Here is a 22,174-nt window from a genome sequence, read left to right as displayed (position 1 = left end):
CAAGCGGCTGAAAGTCAACACGGGACTGCATCGAGTGAGGCTCCAAGTCACGTGACTGACGTGACTTTGTAACGTCAACAGGAAGAGTAAAGGCTCGTTTGGGCGGCTGAAGGCCAGGATCTCGATCAGCGTAACGGCGAGGATCATCGTGAACCTGCTCAACGGTATACTCCTCCATAAGGGAGGCAAGCTTATTCTGCATATCCTGCAGGACAACCCATTTAGGATCAACGGGAGTCGGTACGGGCCGAGACGATGGTAACGTCTGTGACGGCAAAACATTGCCTTTACTGAGACTCTCGGAGCCCGTGTTACGCTTTCGTTTAAGCGGCGAGCAGTCTTCCGATGACTGCAAAGGGTCAGAGCTGTCCCAATGGCTACAGCCAGGACGCTGGACCTGTCCTGAAGGGACTGACTTCCGCTTTAAGGGTCTAGAAACTTTGCTCCAAGGTTTCTTTCGCGAGAAGCCTTCAGATGACGAGGAGAAAACCGCCTCGCTCGTCTTATGGTAGGGGCGGGCTTGACGAGACACGCCCGAAACCATAGAGGGAACGTCTGTTCGTTGGTTAGAGCCTCTCGTCCCCATAAGTCCTACGACATTACTTCTCCCTGGTGCATGGGAGCTTGAAAGAGGTCTCGGACTAGGAGAACGACAAGCACGAACAGACGAACCCTCGGTCGCAACACTAAAAACACTTTGCGCACTAATCACTTTATCCCCACGATTTTCTAATGTGGCACTCTAACACTTTCACATCCGCCATGAGTTGATTACGGTCCGTTGCCAAAGACTCAACTCTCTCGCCCAACGCTTGAATGGCAAGCAACATATCCCGCATGGATGGTTTATGAGTGCTAGTAGAAGGTTCAGGCACAACTACTACAGGGGAAGGATTAGGTTCAGGGGCATGGGAGGAGGAAAAATCTAATGATCTAGAGGAACTTCTCCTCACCCTATCTCTCTCAAGCTTACGAGAATACTTATCAAACTCTAGCCAGTCGAATTCCGAAAGTACCACGCACTCATCACACCGATCTCCTAATTGGCAGGTTTTACCCCGGCAATTAGAACACACGGTATGTGGGTCGAGAGAGGCCTTTGGAAGACGTTTGTTACAATCCCTAGCATTACATTTACGAAATTTAGGAATCGGAGAAGGGTCATCCATTTTGAAAAGTCAAAGAAAATCCAAAAACAATCCAAAGTCATCAACAATAAAAGCTATCCAAAAAAGGGTTCAAGAGTTTTAATTGAAGATAAAAACACCTGCACTGCGAAAGCTCAAAACCAAAAAGAAGTACTTCACCAAGATGACGAAAAACTCCAGGTCAACAGCGAGTAACGGAATCAACTTGTCGACAAGACCGACAGAGAAGAACTGAGGCTGTTTACATGTATATGCGGTATCTGGCCGATAGTTGGCGCTGGTAGGCACACCCGCAACCTTCATGGCGATCGCTCGCGAGTTTTTGTGTTTCTGTCGAGCCGTCCGAGACATCAGCTATTATATATTCACCGGCTAAGTTTAATATTTAAAAACACACTATTAATAGGAACCTTGAGACATTTCATACCATTTTTACAGAATAATAATAACCCTCCAAAAATGACTAGATAATTTGTAGTTTCCTAACAATACAAACCTGGAGCTTTTTATGTAAGGAGTATTTATTTCGGTGAAGTTGAAACTAGCTGATGAAGCTTTGTTTATGAGGTATAACTACCCTCCACTAGTTAGCGGGGGAGGAGCATGGTAGGCTAGCCCCTACTCGATTCAGCACTTGCTACTAAGTTTCACTTGCATTTGCAGCAGGACTTTTTGGAGGTAGGTGCTAGGGAAATTACAAATTGTCTAAAAACTTGTCATTTGTTCCTCCACAAAATACAAACCTAACACACTTTACGTAGGGGTCTCGCCTCAAGTTGGATGGATGTCCTCAAACCAACTAGCTGGTGAATGTCCAAGGATGACCACTTGTGCTTCGTACGAGCTGTTTGAGAGGGGCCCTGACACCTCGTTATCCTTGTAGGGTGACCGACTGTGCAATCATTGTTGGAAAAAGAAAAGGATATCACTGTGAGTTGAATAGAAAAGTACACAGCAAAGCTGAGCCCAATACTAATCTACACATAGCCCGACTCCATCTCGTTGGAGAACGGGGACATAAATATATACGCATATATCAGGTTGCCCAAAGAGCATGGTAGACGAGGTCAGCTATGCAGACTTCCTCGGATGTTGCACCCCAAGAGAAGGTAGGTTGAAGTAGTAAGTGGCCAGTCACTCGCACATTCACCCTTGACTGACTTGTAGCTAAGGTTTGTCCTACAATGGAACTGAGGTGTACTAAACCACATTTTGAGCAGCCACTACATGACCTACTCAGAATGTGTCCTGGCTCCAGTAGGTTATGTCTTGCAGGTAGTGGGTGGTGAACGTTGTTTGACGTTTCCACAAGCCCGCTTGCAATACCTGCATCGCACATTAACTCTTATGGAAGGCCCTCTATAACTTGTCTGATCCAGGAGAGTAAGTCTCCTCTTGGTCTTCCCCGCGCTATCAAAGAGCCTCTTGATCTGAATTCAAGCTCTTCTCGTTATTTTGAGATATAACCTCAGTGCCCTCACAAGGCATAAATTGATCATTATCATCTGTTACAAACTGGACTCTTGATATGAAAGGGCCCAAATATAGGACCCACTACAGACGGATTTTAATTTTAGCTATAAACACGGAGACAAAACAGTGTGTAACTTGCTCCCATACCCTTGAATGGGCGATGTAGTAGAAGAGACCACATAGCTCGCCGACTCTTTGCAGAGGTCGGAGCTAGAAGGAAGGTCATCTTAAAAGTCAAGTCTTGCTCTGAGGCTTGATGAAAAGTCTCGTAAGTGGCTCATTTCAGTGAATGTAAGGCCTTGACAAAGTTCCATATGAAGAGAGAGAATTCCCGCGAAGAGGAAATGTCAACTCCATTCAGCTCAATAAGAACTCCGCTATTATTGGTATAGAGGCACTAAGTGGAGTGATACCTCATCCAATACACCAACCACAAAATATGGACCACTTCATCCGATACAGTGCAGACAATAACTCTCAAAGGTATCCTGCCATGTGCCTTACTGCTGGCTTCAAAAAGCCTCTCTTTGGGAACAGTTGCTAGATAACCTCCAGGCGTGAAAACGTAGCGATGGTATTGCTCAATGGAAGATCTTCACGTGCGGCTGTCTCAGTAGCTCGGGAAGTAGAGGGAGTTCCCTCAATGCCTTTGTCAGCAAATATAGAAGGTCCGAAAACCATTCTGCATGTTGCCTCCATGGAGCTATGAGGGTCATTGTTAGATCTTGGGAAACTCCAACCTTGTTCAATAGTCTCCTTACTAGGCAGAAGGGGGGAAGGCATAGACGTCCATCCTGTCCCATGGATGTTGAAAAGATTCCTACCAGAACGCTTGAGGCTCCAATACTGGAGAGCAATACATTGGAAGTTTCCAGTTGAGGGACGTCTCAAACAGGTCCATTGTTGACAAACCCCACAAAGTCAAGACTTTGTTGGCTATCTGTTGATACAAGGACCATTCGCAGCCAACTATCCGAGTCCTCCTGCTCAGATTGTCTGCCAGCACGTTCTTCTTGCCCAGGATGAAACGGGCTGTTAAGCCTCTGCTGTGAAAAAGTACCTCCTTGTTTGTTTGTGGAACACCACTGTAGTGTTATTGCTCATCAGCAATATAGTGCCCTGAAAGGAGCCGATGAAAGTGCTTGAGGGCAAAATAGGCTGTCCAACTCAAGCTTAAAGTTTCTAGTAGCATCTGCATTCACACCGTCCTAGTTAATGATAGAGGTTTCAGGGAAGCCGTTCGGTTTATCTGCTGAGGAAGCAGCCATTGCCTGGCCCTCCCTGGTCTTAGCTTGATGGAGAGGGTTGGGCACTTGATCATATGTATAATCAGTCTCCAGAATACTGTCCTGTTCCTTGCCAGTCATTCACGAGCGACCTTTAAACCTTTGTTTTCTTTATAATTCTTGGAGTCTGAAGCATTTGAATGACTTCAATGCACACAATGGGTTTGTATTGAAACCTTTACATTTCCAAATAATATATATAAAAATAAATTTTGGAAATCTAAAGTACATAAAAATACCATATTTTCCGTGTGATAAGACGCACCTTTTTTCACGAAAATTGCCCCCCAAAATCACCCTGCGTCTTAACACTTGAGAAAAAGTTGTATAAGGGAGTTTAACACCCTTCAAACATCTAATTATTGACATACAAGTACTCAAACTGACGAGAGATAGATATAAACCTACAATTATCATTCCTATGTAATAAATTCATTTATTTTTATATTGCACTTCCTTTAATGAAGTAGAGTACAGTAGCAATTATTTTTTTTCCTTTTATTTTTTTTTTGTAACCAGCTGATGACTCGCTAACCCCCTTCTACAAGCAAACATGCCAATTAATGATCTCGTAGCAGATGACGCTATGACATAGTTGTTTATGCAGTATACAGTATATCTATTTTGTTGATATTTTGTAATAAAGCAATATATAGATAATGACTTTGTTGCCTGAGTTACGAAATAATACAAACAAACGTTTGCTGAATACGACCTTGGAAAAAACTTCTGTTTGTTGATTGCAGTATTACCAATCTGCAGAAAAGTAACTAGACCTTGAATCACAAACAGTAGCAAAATTATTCCACCTAAAAGAATGTCTAGATTTCTTTAATCAATAATTACATTTTGTGTGAAAATTTCCAGGCTATATGAGGAATTTTGGAAATAGTACTAGAATTTTACCTCTTTTAACAAAATTTTATGCAACTTTGGTAACTCTGCTTTCATGTAAACAACACTTGAAACTCCAAACACTCTGACTTAACGTGTAGTTGTGGTGGAAACTATGACTGCTTTAGTGGTTTTTTAAATGAATATGTAATAAAATTGGGATAATTGGCATATAGGTAATTAATAACATAAATATTTCATAATTCACCCAAAATAAGAAAAGTTATTGTGCAAGACAATAATCACTGTGGAGTCGCTGACTAGGGATTTGTGCTGAGAAATTTTTTAAATCCTCATTTTTTTTCTAAAACTGCCTTGCTAATTTAAGGGTGCGTCTTACCACTTGTAGCATCTTATGACACGGGAAATACGGTAATTTAACTTAAAAAATCTTTATAAACACTTTAATATACTGTAAGCTCTTTTTCCATAAAGCACAAAATAGAAATAGAAAAATGATAATTGACTACATTACCTTTGATAGTTTCTGACAAAGAATGCAGAGTGAAGCTACTTTCGTAGGGTGATTAAATGTATTTTCGCTGAGATCTAATTGTAATAAGGACTTTACATGATGTGACTCCGCCAACAATTCCAAATCTGCAGGTGTCATGCCACTGCCAACAAGTTTCAAGTACTTGAGGCCTTGCGGAAGATTACGTAGTGGTTCCAATTTGCCTGAATAAAAGTCAAAATATAAAAGAATTGATAGTTGTTGCTATTATTAGTAGCATAATACTAGTGTATACTCGATCTGTGAAGAAGGCCCCCCAAAAAAATTTTTTATTAGCAATTTAAGATGTTCAAATTGGGTTAAATATTCTGTTAATATTATTTCTATATTCACCTGATGTTCATATATCTTTGTCCTCTGAAGCCTACTCCATAAGGATGATACTAGAAACAAAAACAAAAAAAAATATATAGAAATTTCCCATTCTTTCCTTCAAGAGGCAACATCGCTCACCAACCAATGTAATATCTGGTGACTTAACTACACTAATCAGTCTAAAAGTCAATGAATATTCTATCCTCTTGAACTTATTAGCCATGGAGAGGATGGTAGCCATATATACTGTACCTGTACTGCATATGAATGTCAGGTGAGTATAGAAATATCAAATTTTATTTTTGAAATTCCATTGATTTTCATGAACCTCCCCCGATGCTTATATTTCTGACTAAAATTTTTTTTTTTTTGGGGGGGGTTTCATGAAGAAACATACATACATATACCAAGGCACTTCCTCCAATTTTGGGGGGTAGCCAACATCAAACAAAAGAGAAAAAGGGGGACCTTCCTTTCAACATTCCTCCCAGCCTGGCAAGGGACTCAACCAAGTTCGGCTGGTAATGCTAGGGTGCCACGCCCCAAACGTCTCCCGTTATCCACAGATGAAGCTTCATCACGTTGAATCCCCTACTGCTGCTACCTCCGCGTTCATCCAAGGCTACCAGAGGAAGCAGCAGGGCCTATCGGAACTGCGCCATAATCGCTCGCCATTCATTCCTATTTCTAGCACGCGCTCTTGCCTCTCACAACTATCCTCCTATCACCCAGAGCTTTCTTCACTCCATCCATCCACCCAAACCTTGGCCTTCCTCGTATACTTCTCACATCAACTCTTGCATTCATCACCTTCTTTAGCAGACAACCATTTTCCATTCTCTTAAACCATGGCCTAACTACCTCAAAACATTCACATCCACTCTAGCTGCTAACTAATTTCTTACACCCGTCTCTCACCCTCACTAATTCGTCCCTAACCTCATCTACTCGAGATACACCAGCCATAACTCCTTAGACACTCTCAAACACATTCAATTTCTGTCTCTCCATCACTTTCATTCCCCATAACTCTAATCCATACATCACAGTTGGTACAATCACTTTCTCATACAGAACTCTCTTTACATTCATGCTCGACCCTCTATTCTTTACCCACTCCCCTTCACTGCCCCCAACACTTTGCATCCTTCATTCACCTCTGACATACATCTGCTTCCCACTCCACAATTTGCAGCAACAGTAGACCCCAAGTACTTAAACTGATCCGTCTCCTCAAGTAACTTTCCATTCAACATGACATTCAAACCTCGCACCACCATCCCTTCTTGCATTCTTTGTGTTTTATCCTTAATCCTATTAATCAGTACTCTACCATACACTTTTCCAACAACACTCAACAAACAAATACCCCTTTGAATTACAACACTCATGCACATCTCCCTTACCGCTTATATAGTGGTACTAAAAAGTACTTATTTATGCACCCGACTTACCTCTTAGTACTGTATAGTGCCTCAGTAACAAAACTAGTACAACTAAGATTATAACTTGATGCTCCAGATTGTATTTCTAAATACATCCAAGAGCATCTAAATAAATCCATTAATCATACTAAAGAAAACCTAACTTTTATTAAACCACATTGCCAACAGCTACTAGGCACCTACAACCCAGTAATATTAATAAGAGAACAAGGATTCTTTTAAAACAACACTCAGCAAATACTGACTTCAGCTAAAACTCCTTCCGGAGTATTAGTATTACAAAATGTCAGTGATTTAGCGGCACATCTAATATCATGCACACACACACACACACCACACACACACACACTCTCTCTCTCTCGCTCTCTCTCTCTCTCTCTCTCTCTCTCTCTCTCCTCGTCTCTCTCTCTCTCTCTCCTCTCTCTCTCTCTCTCTCTCTCCTCTCTCTCTCTCTCCTCTCTCTCTCTCTCGCTCTCTCTCTCTCTCTCTCCTCTCTCTCTTCTCTCTCCTCTCTCTTTAGCGGCACATCTAATATCATGCACACTCACACTCACACTCACACTCACACTCACACTCACACTCACACTCACACTCACACACTCTCTCTCTCTCTCTCTCTCTCTCTCTCTCTCTCTCTCTCTCTCTCTCTCTCTCTCTCTCTCTCTCTCAATACATAGATAATATAGGTAACATCTGATTTACCTCCCATTCATGGTCATTCTCGTCTACCAGTTTTAATCCTCGTCCAAGCACTCGAGCGGATGATACTGTACTAGTTGCAGACACAGAATAGAAGCTTGGCCGATTAGTGACAGAATTTGGAAGTGTGTGTGAGAGAAGGAAGTTGAGAGTTAATGTGGGTAAGAGTAAGGTTATGAGATGTACGAGAAGGGAAGGTGGTGCAAGGTTGAATGTCATGTTGAATGGAGAGTTACTTGAGGAGGTGGATCAGTTCAAGTACTTGGGGTCTGTTGTTGCAGCAAATGTGGAAGCAGATGTACGTCAGAGAGTGAATGAAGGTTGCAAAGTGTTGGGGGCAGTTAAGGGAGTAGTAAAAAAATAGAGGGTTGGGCATGAATGTAGAGAGTTCTATATGAGAAAGTGATTGTACCAACTGTGATGTATGGATTGGAGTTGTGGGGAATGAAAGTGATGGAGAGACAGAAATTGAATGTGTTTGAGATGAAGTGTCTAAGGAGTATGGCTGGTGTATCTCGAGTAGATAGGGTTAGGAACGAAGTGGTGAGAGTGAGAACGGGTGTAAGGAATGAGTTAGCAGCTAGAGTGGATATGAATGTGTTGAGGTGGTTTGGCCATGTTGAGAGAATGGAAAATGGCTGTCTGCTAAAGAAGGTGATGAATGCAAGAGTTGATGGGAGAAGTACAAGAGGAAGGCCAAGGTTTGGGCGGATGGATGGAGTGAAGAAGGCTCTGGGAGATAGGAGGATAGATGTGAGAGAGGCAAGAGAGCGTGCTAGAAATAGGAATGAATGGCGAACAATTGTGACGCAGTTCCGGTAGGCCCTGCTGCTTCCTCCGATACCTTAGATGACCGCGGAGGTAGCAGCAGTAGGGGATTCAGCATTAAGAAGCTTCATCTGTGGTGGATAACGGGGGAGGGTGGGCTGTGGCACCCTAGCAGTACCAGCTGAACTCGGTTGAGTCCCTTGTCAGGCTGGGAGGAACGTAGAGAGTAGAGGTCCCCCCTTTTTTGTTTTTGTTTCATTTGTTGATGTCGGCTATCCCCCAAAATTGGGGGAAGTGCCTTGGTATATGTATGTATGTATGTATATAGGTAACTGAAAAATTAACACTTGAATGCCTATCCAATAAAGGATGGTGGCATGATAAAAAGATAGGAAAAGCCTCTAGACTAAACTTAAAAGATGTACATAGAGTGAAATGCAAATGTCTTGAGCTATAATATCTCTTCCTATGATAATTTAAAACATTTTTGAAGTAACTAAACATTACCTAAATCCAATCTAACAAAACAATGATCCTTACCAGAAAATTGTGTACCAGACAAATCAAGCTGGCATAAATTTGACAAAAGAGGAACAAACTGTAAAGAACTGAATCCTCGACAGTAAGCCAAACTGAGGCCCACTAATGTTTTTGACATAAGGCAAAGCTTGTTGACAGCCTCATCTGTTAGTATGCATAACACTAGTTCTAAGTATTCTGTGGCATTCTGTAAAAAAAAAAAAATTAAACTTATTTCAAACATAGGTAGAAGACTAATAAAATAGTTATCGCATTAACAAATATGCAATAGAAATATTTTGTTACTATACAAGCATTTCTGATATTTATGCAGTAATATACTACAATAGACATATAAATTGTTTACCTCACGATGATTATACAAATGCATTAAAAAAACATTCCTAAAATTTAAAGCTGTTCTAATCAAATATATTCTATATAGAGAAAAAATTTCATGATTACATTTTATAAAACCAGAAGTCACAATAACTCATGATTGTTTTTTACCCTTGAACAACATAATTAAGGAATCTAAATTGAATGAAAATGAAGTACAGTTGCTCCTCATTTCAATTAAATTAATTTTACTTTACCTGAAATAAATATCTGCTATATTAACTATGCATTATTACATTTAATAACCCTGACTTTACACATGAAATTAACATCACTATTGTTAATTGTGGTGAGCAACTCTTGCTTCATGTCGCTGAAGAAACATTAACAAATAGACAGCATTTGATTTCATCAGGTGATCTCTCAGGTACCATACAATACATATATATATACACATATATATATAACAGAAGAAAACTACTATGCATTTCTGGCAAAACATTTTGTATTTTTTCTTTAATATCTCCCATACTGATTATTTGATGAGAATGATACTTCGACAGCACTCTATAAACCTCCCCCTAATTTTTGATACTACAAAACATTTTCAAATCTCATTAATTAAGGTGTTTACTCTTGTACTAATGAAGCTTAAGTCAGGTGAATTGGGTGATTAAGTAAGGCCATTCGAATACCTATACTACCCCGTCCCTCTGCTCTCCTTCCCCCCCTCTTTCTTGACCATCCTCCTATCCTTTCCAGTAACCCCAGTTTCTAGTCTCTTCTGTGTCACTAACTCTACCTTTTCTGTAACTTGTTATATTTGTTAATAAATGATAGAATTGATATGTCGGATTCCTGTTATAATTCTTATTAACATTTTATGATATTCTATTTCGTCTGGGTGTAGCAGGTTCAAATCTGAGATTCAACAACACAGGTCTTCCTTTAGCTGTGATCACACTGGAATGCTTGTGCTGAGAGGATACCTGCTAAAGTGGTATTCATTTGCCACTGAAGAGACTGCCTGTGAAGGCGACAGTTGGGCACTAGACGCTCTAACGTGGCTAGGTTTTTCGAGAAGAGGCTACCACAGATTACAGTAGTAAGTGACAAGCTTTGCATCAGTAATTGATGAGCCACTTCCTTGAATCTTTCATTTCGTAAACTCGTGTCCATCTGCATTCTAGGATATATCATGTTCTGCTTGGGTTTCAAAGAGGGCTTCTCCAATTTACCATGACCCCAGATCATGGTATCACTCAAGAAGCATGACTTAATGTTGGATAAAGGCTTCCAATAAGTCTGAAAGGACTAGCTACTCGCCTAGAGAGAAGAGGAAGACCGTTGGCATGTGCCCAAGCTGAACTATGGTGAACATTCAGGTGCACAGCTGAGGGGCTGTTGACAGCCTGAAGATTTGCTAATCTTCTGTGCCACCGATTAAAACTTGGGTACTTCCTTTGGAATGGATTGCGAGGTTATCTGGCACACCAGTTTGGAGACTCGTCGAGTCTCGCAACACCACAGGGACAAAGCACTGGGTAGCAGGAGGCTTGCGTGCCTGAGCTTGGTTCTGATGAGCCGGAGCACTCTACCAACCAGTCACACTGGAGCATGAACGAGAATTGCTTCAGCTGCGCAGTCCTTGACAGGTTTGTTTACCTATGTTTCGCATTCTATTTCCAAGATAAAGAGCATGAATGTGATGCAGATAGTTATATCACCCTTAAAATTCAATTGTGTAAGCAGAATGGCGAGCTTACATGGCGAGTCAATATAGGTTACTGTGCGAGTTCGCACAGTAAACTATATTGGCGCTTATGGCAAAGTGTTGCAAAAGGTACCCGAACGGATGCTAGCTCTGCGGGGTGAAGATAAGGCAACAATCCTCCGGAAAAGCAAGCTCAAGGAGCACACTCGCTCAGTGGTGAGAATGTGCTGGTGGAGCACTATTCCACAGATCCTTGGACATAAAAGGATCTGGTTCTGACAAGGGGCATTGGCCAAACTCCCTCAGGTTCAGAGTCAGTCTACTTAGGCTGAGCTGACAAGGAAAGACAACAAGGTTGGGGCCTCCAGGTCAACTGGACAAGGCTGACATGTCAAAGGCTAGGAGAGCACCCAAAGGGACCATTCTGAGTGTGCCTAAGAAATACTACATTGGAACCTTGTCCATAGAGCCCTTAGGAGGTAAAAACATTCCTCTAATTACGCAGTACAAACTGAGCACCTGCTCAGATTTGGGTTGTATAGGAATCCCCTTTTATTCGCTAACCCGATCTTACTTTGGGCTGTATTTGCCAGAAAGAAAAGGGGATTGGTGGCGTTACTCCTTGGGCAAATAAGGGTAAACGATCAATCAAGAGTAGTTGACATGCATGTTATCAATCATGAATGGAACCAATATGACACAGACAACCACTTGAGCTAAGAGCTGCATTATGCGAACATCTATTATACCGTGCTGTTCTCTTAAATGTGTGAACCCTTAGTGCTTTATCTAGTCTAGCTTTCTGGGAAAGCAAACTAGGGAACAGGAGTGCTTTATCTAGTCTAGCTTTCTGGGAAAGCAAACTAGGGAACAGGAGCTACTGAACAACAAGAAAAAGCTAAAGAAATTAGTGATAACATACATAGGAGGAAACATTACGAAATGTTTTGTCAGTTGCGTGGAAACATTCCATAGCTGCTTGCATAGGGGTGTTGTTCCGTTTGCTAATTGAGAGCAAGAGTGGAATCCAATGACAGTCAAGGACTATTGACATATAACAAGATAACGCTCAACTATTGTTGTTTCCTTCGTCATTGAGAGAGGGCTGGCTAGCCCTATTCCCTCCAATGGAAGATTAAGGTATGGTAGAAGTATCCATTGAAACTGCTAATGAAAGGTAATCAAGACTACATGCTTGCACAAAAGAAAATGGTCCTGTTTTCTTTTGCTCAATCATCAGCAGCTGACTACTACCTTTCTGAGACGGCAAATATTAATGCACGAACACAAAGCTTGTACTTCTGAATTCTTATTGCTTTTTCTAAGCTATTCAAATGTACGATTGTAATCTTGTATTCATGAAAAAGAATGTAAAAATTTTAAAGAAAATTGTATTTCCTTGACTGCCATCTGAACCCTCGAGTCACGTCGTTCGGAAATTTTCGGAACTTTTACAGGATAACCCGGAATTTTTATAGCAATCTTCCAAGAGAGAAAGGACTTAGTAGGAAAATGTCAAATCCTCCTTAAACTTTATTTCTTACCTTGCAGCAAAGACATGGGCTCTCAAAGAAATTTGTTTCCATAAACAATTTCTTGCAATATGAACACAGGATAGCACATGCAAGCATACAATTAGCTATCGCAGGAACACAGGTTTCTTATCAAGAAAATATCCTTGAGCGTAAGGCTCAAGTGATGTCAGTGTAAGTGGTAAAATCACCTATTCTAGATTCCTGCTTCATGGCTCAAAGAGCAACTGTGTGATCCAGGCTCACTGCGAGCTCAGACCAAGCAGCAATCCTGAATTGCGAAGCGAAATTGGATCGTAAGACGATGAGAGATTGCTGGTTTCAAGTCAGACTCTCCGGTGAGAGAATAGCTTGCATCTTACGTGCTGTGAGCCCAGGTCATGAGTCACTGAGAGATTGCTTGTTCCAACCAATACTCTCAGAAAGGTTTACACCTTTGATACTGCTATCTAGGCTCAGAAAGAATGAATTGCGTCACGAGGGGAAGAGAGATCGCTTGCTTCAAGCAAACTCAGGTGAAAGACTAGATTTCACCTTTGGTGCTATAATCCAGGTTCCCCGAGACTGAATTGCATTGCGAGGGGGAGAGAGATAGGTTGCTTCAAGTAAACTCTCAGGTGAAAGAATAGCTTTTGGTTTTGGCACCACAATCCAGGCTCTTTTAAGCTTATATCAAATTGTGAGCTAATGAAAGATCACCTGCATTAAGCTAAACTCTCACCTATTGGCACCATCAGCCACTGAAACAGCTGACAAGATCTCGTAGGAGCTTCGAAGTGCTAGGTGCTCCGCATCAGAAGGCTTTTGAGCTGCCTTGACAGATAACAACCAGGCTAGGACAGCAGGTTGCAGTAGCGACTAGTTGGCAAGCTCACAAGGAAAGCATATCTCTCAAGTGAAAGGCTAACTCCCACTTGAGTGGGCTGAGAGGTAGCTTAGAAAGCAAACTTCCCCACCAAATCTGGCGACCAGTCGCAAAGCAACCGCTCCTAATAAGCAAGGGTGAAACTTTGAATAAACAGCACTTGCCAAGACGCTTCTAGTTTGCGTGTGTCCACCACGAAAGGCTAACTCCCATACAGATGGAACAGACTACCTTTCAAGAGGTTCTGTGATCCTTAGACTTCAAAGAAGTCAAATTCTAAGGCAGTAGAGGCATATACTGCTAACCAACCTAAAGAGTTAAAAGGAGTCATGATATAATCAAGACTCCAACTCCAAGGAATTATTCCCGAGACGCCATTGTGTCAACCGGGATTAAGATCAAGATTAAGTTTCGTTGCCACAGCCAGTTAGGTATGTGGAAGAAGACATCTGTCTCTGACCAAGGCTGAGATCAAACTAAGAAAGGTATAAAGGAACATGGGGTGATGCTTCTCCCCACTACCATCGGTTAGTAATCAGGCAGTTGTTTACACCTCATCAAAAGTTTTATAGCTGTATGCCAGCTTGTGGTGATTTCTTCTCCTATGGTAAAGAACAGAGGGTATTTAAACCCTAAGTTTACTAATACACTTGAGTAAGGGTGTCAGGAGTTGCTGGCGGACTCTCATTGTTGCCAGAGTTTCAGTTAGAATGTTCCCGCTTTGTAGGTTTTTTTTTTTTTTTTTTTTTTTGTGTGTGTGTGTGTGTGTGTGTGTGTGTGTGTGTGTGTGTGTGTGTTTCCCTCTCTTTCTGGTTCTTATTTTTTATTCTTTCTTTGACCTTAGGTAACATTAGCCTTGCTATAAAGTTCATGAGGACATTGTGAAAACACAATGTACATACAAACTGCAGGTAAACAAACAAACATGCAACGTAACTTCTATACGTCTTTGGAAACTCTGGCTGTTCTTCTCATACATAGTAGTTTGCGTTCGCCTACCCTTTACCAATGCCTTTCATATCTGCCAGACGTACGAGATTTCAAAATATGAGTGAAAATATCACTATATAAATGCAAAAATAAACACGCAAAGTAAATTCTGTCAAACTCAGTTATGCAGATGATGCAGTACGGATGACATCATCTTTTAAAGACTACTATATTTTCAGCATTGGTAAAAATAAATTTCTGAAACTTCTGGAGAGCATGTACAATATGTTCTGCATACATAGAAACAATAAAACGATTTTCAATTTTTTAAAGTTATGTCAAACACCATAGTGGACGGTCCCCTTAACTAGACGAGAAGGATGGTCTTATTGCAAATTTGCAGAAGAATTTAAACTTCAACACCCTTACATGCAACCTATTTATTTTACTGCCATCAGGAAATTGATCAAGAAATTTAAAGAAACAGGCAGTGTATTGGACAAGTGTCGTCCCGGATGACCAAGGACTTCAGACGAAATGAAAATGACTATCATGGCCAAGGTTTATGCTAACCTAAGGAAATCACTTTGATATGCTGCATGACATTATGCATTGAAAATTATGGAAATCAGATTGAAAATATTATTTATTAAAATTAGTTTTGAATTAAAATGTTTTGTTTTAAAAGTGTGTTAATCTCATGTGTACCCAGATTTTATAGACCCCCTGTATATCAAGACAAGCTATGGAATTTAAAAATAAATGTCGGTAAACTATGCAGTCTGTGTAGGAGGTAAATAAAAACAACAAGCTTTCTGCAGTTTGAAGAGCTTTGCATCTAAACCTCTACTAGTGTGGCATGTACAATGAAGAACCTGGAACCTGGCAAAAGCAAATAATATGTTTACTGTGAAACATTCAATGCTTACATTTTTGGACAAAATTTGAATGACAGGAATGATGTCTTTGGAAAATGACGACCAAATGTTCATGGTTCGGAACTTCACAACCAAGCCAGCTCCATGATGCTGGCTTAAGGTACAGACAACTCCCAAAAGATTTAGCATCTCTTTATCCAGCTGAACGTCACGGACATCTATCACCAATTCACCTGAAAACCAGTGTCAAGTTAATATTTTATCAGGATATTTATCAACTGAAAACCTCTAAAACTATGAAACTTTATTTTCTGTACAATAAGGATTCAATAAAGTACTATAATATTCACATAAGTCATAAAAGTATAAATGCAAAAGATAAAAAATCATAATTCAAAATCTAATTCTTTCAAAAATCTGATTTAATATTTTATAAAACCTATTGTTTATAAAATAACCCAACTATGAATTCTTAAAATATCAGACACCTCAATCTCTTGCTTAACGCTAAAGAAAAGCAGCAGCCTACAAGTAGCTTTTATAATTCTTCAGGTTCTCAGTGACTGGTTCACTTTTGTGCAGCCTGGCTTCATGGGAAGAAACAGTAAGGTGAGAGGTGAAAACTTTATTAGTTCAGAAATGGGTTTGTTTACAAAAAAAAATCCACAAACCAAGTACTTATAAAATGCAGTGGCCCAAATCTAAACTTAGGTAGAATGGGTTGAATTGCTAAAAGGATAGACTTTGCTAATGGAGAATCACAACATACAGTATTAGTGAAAGCCCCTGAGATTGAGAAAAGGAATTGTGCCATTGGCTCTATAATTAACATAATGCTATAAACAGAAACCTGAAACACTAATTAGTGAAGTGACATAAAATATGGCAAATTTGGAAGTAAAGAATATTATCCCTAAAGATACAAACCTGTAGCTATTTATATGGGTATCACTTTTGGCAAAGCTGAAAGACGAGCCATTAGATTTTTAGCTAGGGTTAACTACCCACCCGCTAGTTAGTGGGGGGGGGGGGGGTTAGTAATTACCCCTCTCACTCACACACACGGGTTTATCACCTATTTTGCTTGATGGTAGGACTTTCAGGGGGACTGGTGCTGGTAGGCCAATCTGTATAAATAGCTACAGGTTTGTATCATTAAGAAAAATGCAAATTACTACCAAATCTGTCATTTGTTCCAACACTAAATACAAACCAATGCTATTTATAGGGGTTGACTTACCCTTAATGAGGGTGGAAGTCGTTGCTAATCTGGCTTTTAGCTTTGACCTCGGGATTCCCCTTTGTGTGTTTAGCACATAATAGGTGGAAACCCTACACAAAACGAAGGTGGATGGACTGTATCAAGGATGACCTTCGATCAAAGGGATTAACCGGTGATGAAGTGTGGGACAGAGGTAGATGGAGAAAGCTGGCCAGAAACATCGACCCCACATAAAAGTGGGAAAATATGCAGACAAAGAAGAAGAAGGTGGAAACCCTACACCTCACTAAAACCGTGCCATGCATGGTCCGCAGCCTGCACAAGATGTGTACTCCTGATACTAACAATGTGACTGTCAAGATAAGAGTTCTTCTGAGTCATAGGTATCTTCAGAGGTCACCAAGACATACCCAATACCCCCTCAATAGGGAATGGGGATGTAACAGTATCGACACAACACCACTTGCTTGCTTATAGATTGCCTAGTCCTTACGGCCAGGCACGGGCTCTTGTAACACTGCAGCCCATAAGTGTTTAGTTTACTTTTGGTTTTTAGGTGATTTAGGATATGGGATATGCTGCAACTTTTATTTATAGGTGATTTGGGGTGTATTGATAAAGAATAATCAGCAACATTTACTTATTGTCGAGTAGCTTTTCATATTTTCTTATAATGGAGGTGCCCCTGCCTCTTTTCAGGTACATGAATATGAAGGTGACGAAGAAGAGGAGGACATCAACCCTAAAGAACCATCAAGTTTCCATCATTCAGTTGGAAAGAAAGTGGTACAGCAGTAAGTCCCGATAAGTAGAAGGGCTAAGGGAGGAGTTAGGAAATATTTAGTTAGAGATGTTCGTATAGGAGTAAAAACCTTTCTTTGGAGTTAAAGCATAAGTTTTTAGAATGATTAATGGAATAAAGTATCAAGCGAGAGTGGGAGAGAACTGAGAAGAAGTTAGTTAGCAAGTGATGCGTAGTACAGAGAGGGAGGAATAAACATTCCTTGTACCTGAAAATACTAGAAATAAATAAAAATAAAAATATGAATTATGTGCTTTAGTCACTGAGACATCTAGGGCTTATCAGATTTATTATTTAGTGGGGGAACAAGTCCTGAACTTCAAAAAGAGAGAAGAGAATTTGCAAATGAGAAGAGGGCTAAAAAGGTTAAGCAGAGAATTACAAGGTAGGGTTACTGGTTTTAAACTGGTGTTGGTAATTACATAATCTGAGTGTAGTCTGTTATCAGGGGGAGGGTACCTGCAGAGAAAGGCTGAGAATGTATCAATACTAGCAATGATGTGCTTTACGATTGCTATCATATTTACAGGAATGTTGGTTGAATTCCTGTCTTAGGCGTGTTTCTGGACAATGGAACAGGTAGTGCTGCGGAGGTTCATCTGTCGGTTTCTGACAATAGTAGCACAATCTTTCCCGTCTCTGCTGTGCTGCTGGATCCTTGATGTTGTTGGTGATGATTTGCCAGTTGCACAGATACCCCAGATGCAGTCTGTAAATGATGACCAACTTGGCGGGAAGTACTTGCAAGAGAATGCACGATTAGGTTAGTTGTTTCCATGTACCATTTGGTTGATCTAGAGCCATCAAGGAAGGCTCGCCTTACTTCACTTGTCTTTTGCATGTTGCAAAAGGATGTCTCTTGATTCTTGATGATTTTCAGTGAAGCTTGAAGTGTGATGCTGATTGTCTGGCACGGGGCTGACTTGACCTTGTGATCGGCTTCAATACTGTCGGTGATTCCAGTCAGTCTTGGAACCCAATTCAGGATATCTACCCTGTTATTGCTTTGGTGGGCTAAGATTAGATACTGTATTATTGTGATTAGGTAGATATTTTCAGTGGGTTGTTTGTTACTGAGAGCCAGGATGGTGCCTCTGTGAGCAGATGCAGAAGGTCTGAAAACCATTCTGCATGTTGCCACAGCGGAGCTATGAGGGTCATTGCTAGATTTTGCGATGCCCTTACCCTGTTCAATAGCCTCCTTACAAGGCAGAAGGAGGGGAACACACAGTCATCCATCTTATCCCACGGGTGTTGAAAAGTGTCCTGCCCAAACGCTTGTGGTTCTGGTACGGGTTAGCAGTATACCGGAATTTCCGCTTGAGGGACGTCATGGACAGGTCGGTTGTCCATTCGGAGCCAATTATCTGAATCCTCCTGCTCAGATTGTCCGTTAACATGTTCTTTTTGCCCAGGATGAAGTAGGCTGTTACGGCTACCAAATTTTCTTCCATCCACCTGAGGATTTTCACAACTAGCAGGCATAGGTACTGTGAAAAGATATCTCCTTGTTTGTTTAAGTGGGACACTATTGTAGTAGTGTCGCTCATCAATACAACATAATGCTCTGAAAGGAGCCGATGGAAGTACCTGAGGGTCAGGTAGGCTGCCCTCATTTCCAGGAGGTTATGTGGCACCACATTTAGGATTCGGTCCAAAGTACGGATGCCATCGGGTGTAACAGATGAGGACCCCCCTTCTTTTGATGCGTCTGTGAAGAGCAACAAATTCAGGGGAGGAGAGAGAAGATCTGTTCCACTGAGGAGGTTGGTGTCTGACACTCACCAACTCAGGCCTCTCTTCTGTTTGGGTCCCAATGGTACTAGAGTACTCGGGTCGCTGTAGGGTTACTGGTATGTGGAAACACAACGTGGGGCAGTAACTTCTTGAGCGATGTTAGATGCCCAAGCCGTTTTGCCACTGGTGAGAAAGCTTTGCTAGTACTCAATCTCCCGACGGTAAAGACCTTATCTAGTGTGGTCTTGACCAAAGGTGAAACAGTCTGAGGATGGTATGTCTGAAAAGGGGAAGCTACCTGCCATTCCTCTTCACAAGGGCGAGCGTTGGCAAGGCGAAGGCTGGTAAGGTGGGCTGTCTTGCGCATCTCTTCCAGTTCATTACGTGGGAGTGTGTGCTCGCAAGGCGAGAGCTGAAAAAGCGAGCCTTTCTCAGTTCCTGCAGGTAATTGCTACCTGTGTGCGTTTGCGAGGAGTGTCCTCGGTGAACGGGTGAGCAACACCGACCAAGATTTTCTTGCGAAATTAGAGTCTGTGTCATACCCAACTAGGATGAACCAGGGAGTTTTCATACGACCTGTCTCTCGCAGCAGCGTGGGTAGTGTTGTGTGCTCCTACAGGAGGAGGCTTTCGTTCATAAAAGGTTGTACCAGCGCCTTACCCTGGAGGAAAAAATCCTACTCCCCTATCATTGGAAAATGGAAGGGTTCTGGATTACCTGGTCAACCAATACCCCAGGACTGTGCCTGCTGTCCCCCCTCCCCAAAAGGACTAGCAAGTTCCATGGAGTAGAAACAAGCAATTTTGACCCTTAAGCGAAGTCAATTCTCCTCAGTTCCTCCCAAGGGGTCTAGAGATTGCGCATCAAGTAACATCTTACACTGATGCCAAGACATGCAACCAGTTACACGCACCTGCTATGAAAGGGGGGAGGGGGGAATCTTGTCCTCCAACTGCCACCAATCCAATGAGAGTTGGCCGAATGAGTATATTACAAATCGTCAAACCAGGGTAGCCAGTACTCGTTAGAGGAAGATGTTATTACAGTGAATCTCCTTAGCGATCGCTTTCAGGCAGGAGACTAGTCGGGAACAACCGATCGCACACAGCTAATTCCGAAAGGTAAGATTGAGAAGTGTCTTCAATCTATTGTTGGATAGGTAATGTTATAAGTTCATCTACGGACCAGTAACACAGACCAGGGAGACGGAAAAACATGGGCGTAGCCCAAATTATTAGCACTGTCAAGAACTCGGTTGGAGAATGTTTATAAACGTTAGTAATTGAGACCACCTCCTTCCTATGAACGATAAAGTTTCTATTTCTTCGTCTCCAATCAGTAAAACTGGTATAAGTTTCAAATGTTCCCTTCCAGAAAATAGATTCCCTTATGTGAAGTTTTTGGTCTCTGTATCCTTTAAAAACTTAGAACTCCAATCGGAAGGTAGGAAGGAACTTCCTGAGATGAAGGTAGACCGTATATCCAGTACGTCTGGTTACGGGAAGGAAGAAGAGTAACGCATAACTTGATTTCCCATAAGGAATATAACCATCAACACTAATGATTTATTAGAACAGAGTTTGAATTTTAAGATGGTCTATAGTCCTTGTCGGCAGAAAGATCTCTTGCTCACATATGCACATGTCCATCTGCGGTCCCGCATGCATAAACTTTTTGGCCCTGGGTAAACGTTTGACGAGTCTGATCCCGCTTGCGGGAATAAAGTATGTGCAATGAATCGCAACATTATTGCCCAAGGAATTTTATTGTCGACTAGCTGTAGTATTGTTTTAAGATGTGAGTGCATGCGCCCACAAAAACAAAACACACAGCTAGTGTAGCGATCATATCTCCATCAGTTTCCCTGCTCGCTTTGTGGATGGGGCTTGCTAATGTTCATAAACATCATGAGAAGCTGACAAAATTTGTCTGGCTGGGCTTGTTAACGTTCATAAACGTAAAGAAAAGCTATCAACGTTCATCAGGCCGGGTTGCCTTGTGTACGGGACTTGTAATAGTTCATAAAAGTAATGAGAAGCTGATGTTTGTCTTGCTGCCTTGTGGACAATGCTTGCTATCGTTCGTAAACGTAAGCATTAGCTTATACTGTTATACTGTTCCCTTGGGATTAAAGGCTTGAAATAATAACCTTGTGAGGATGTACAGTATATCACAAGCCCGTTGTGCGAAGGCTCCAAAGAGCTCTCCATTCCATCAGGCAAAAAAGCCTAAGAAAATAACCCAGAAGGATCATGTTTCACGTAACTCGGCGTCTAACGAGAACTTGTTGTATACAAGGGCATAGGGACGCATGTGGCTGACTCCATCCATCGGTAGTAAACCGCATTTGTGAGAAAAACCATGAGGTTTTATCTTAGCGAGAGCGCATGCGCCACAGGAGTTCGTTTCAGCCTTTCATAAAGTTTTAACCAACGCCTACAATTGTGTAAAACTTCTCAGGGATGAGTTACCCATGAAGAAGCAAAGTCTCACATGAAGGGCTTGTTGTCCGCGAACGCAAAGAACACAAACACAAGGCAGGTTTGTATAGGCTTGTCAGCAAACGTGGTGAAAATCATCGAACGCTGGCAAACGATCACGAACACCAGCGATAATCAGTGAATGAAAATTTCAAAAGGGATTTTGACAAAGGAAAAATCTATTTTTGGGTGAGATGGCCAAGTCGCCCTGATGGAAGTTCCCTCCGGCAGCCTCCTACTATATAATATTTCTGCGATTGATATTATAATAGAATTACCGACAGGTATCACAGGGTTCTAACCCCTGGAACAACTATCCGAAGACATTTTATATAATCAGGGACGTATCCTAAGATAACCATAGATATCTGCACCCCGAATAGATTTTACCCAGTCTAATCCTCTAAAGGGAAGGATAAGTGAGGAGCCATTACATATCCTATCACCTTTCGGTGCGCCCATACGACCCTGCCACTTCATTCCTTTTTTCGCAGCTTGTCGCTACTGTTCTGTATTTTTGTGTGCGCTCTTTTCACTTACCTTTACAGTTAGACCCAGTAGTGTTCACTACTCTAGCGCCGGCAAGGAGGGTTTCACAAACCAGCCATGTTTAT

At 41.5% G+C, this 22,174-nt stretch overlaps 1 protein-coding gene across 2 annotated transcripts in view; it reads right to left on the bottom strand.

Annotated features, from left to right (window-relative positions):
* The window catches only part of LOC137631713 (uncharacterized), a 158,016-nt gene that overhangs the window by 23,593 nt on the left and 112,249 nt on the right, over positions 1-22,174 (bottom strand). For both annotated transcript variants that reach the window (XM_068363590.1, XM_068363589.1), the window contains exons 6-8: positions 15,371-15,552; positions 9,083-9,269; positions 5,277-5,479 (exon numbers count right to left, since the gene is read on the bottom strand). In XM_068363590.1, the coding sequence (XP_068219691.1) occupies positions 5,277-5,479; positions 9,083-9,269; positions 15,371-15,552 (572 nt within the window). The remainder of the gene's footprint in view (positions 1-5,276; positions 5,480-9,082; positions 9,270-15,370; positions 15,553-22,174) is intronic.

The sequence above is a fragment of the Palaemon carinicauda genome, chromosome 40 (assembly GCF_036898095.1).
Source record: "Palaemon carinicauda isolate YSFRI2023 chromosome 40, ASM3689809v2, whole genome shotgun sequence".
Lineage (NCBI taxonomy): Eukaryota > Metazoa > Arthropoda > Malacostraca > Decapoda > Palaemonidae > Palaemon > Palaemon carinicauda.
The sequence above is the reverse complement of the archived record's forward strand: the minus strand, read 5'-3'. Positions and strand labels throughout refer to the sequence as shown.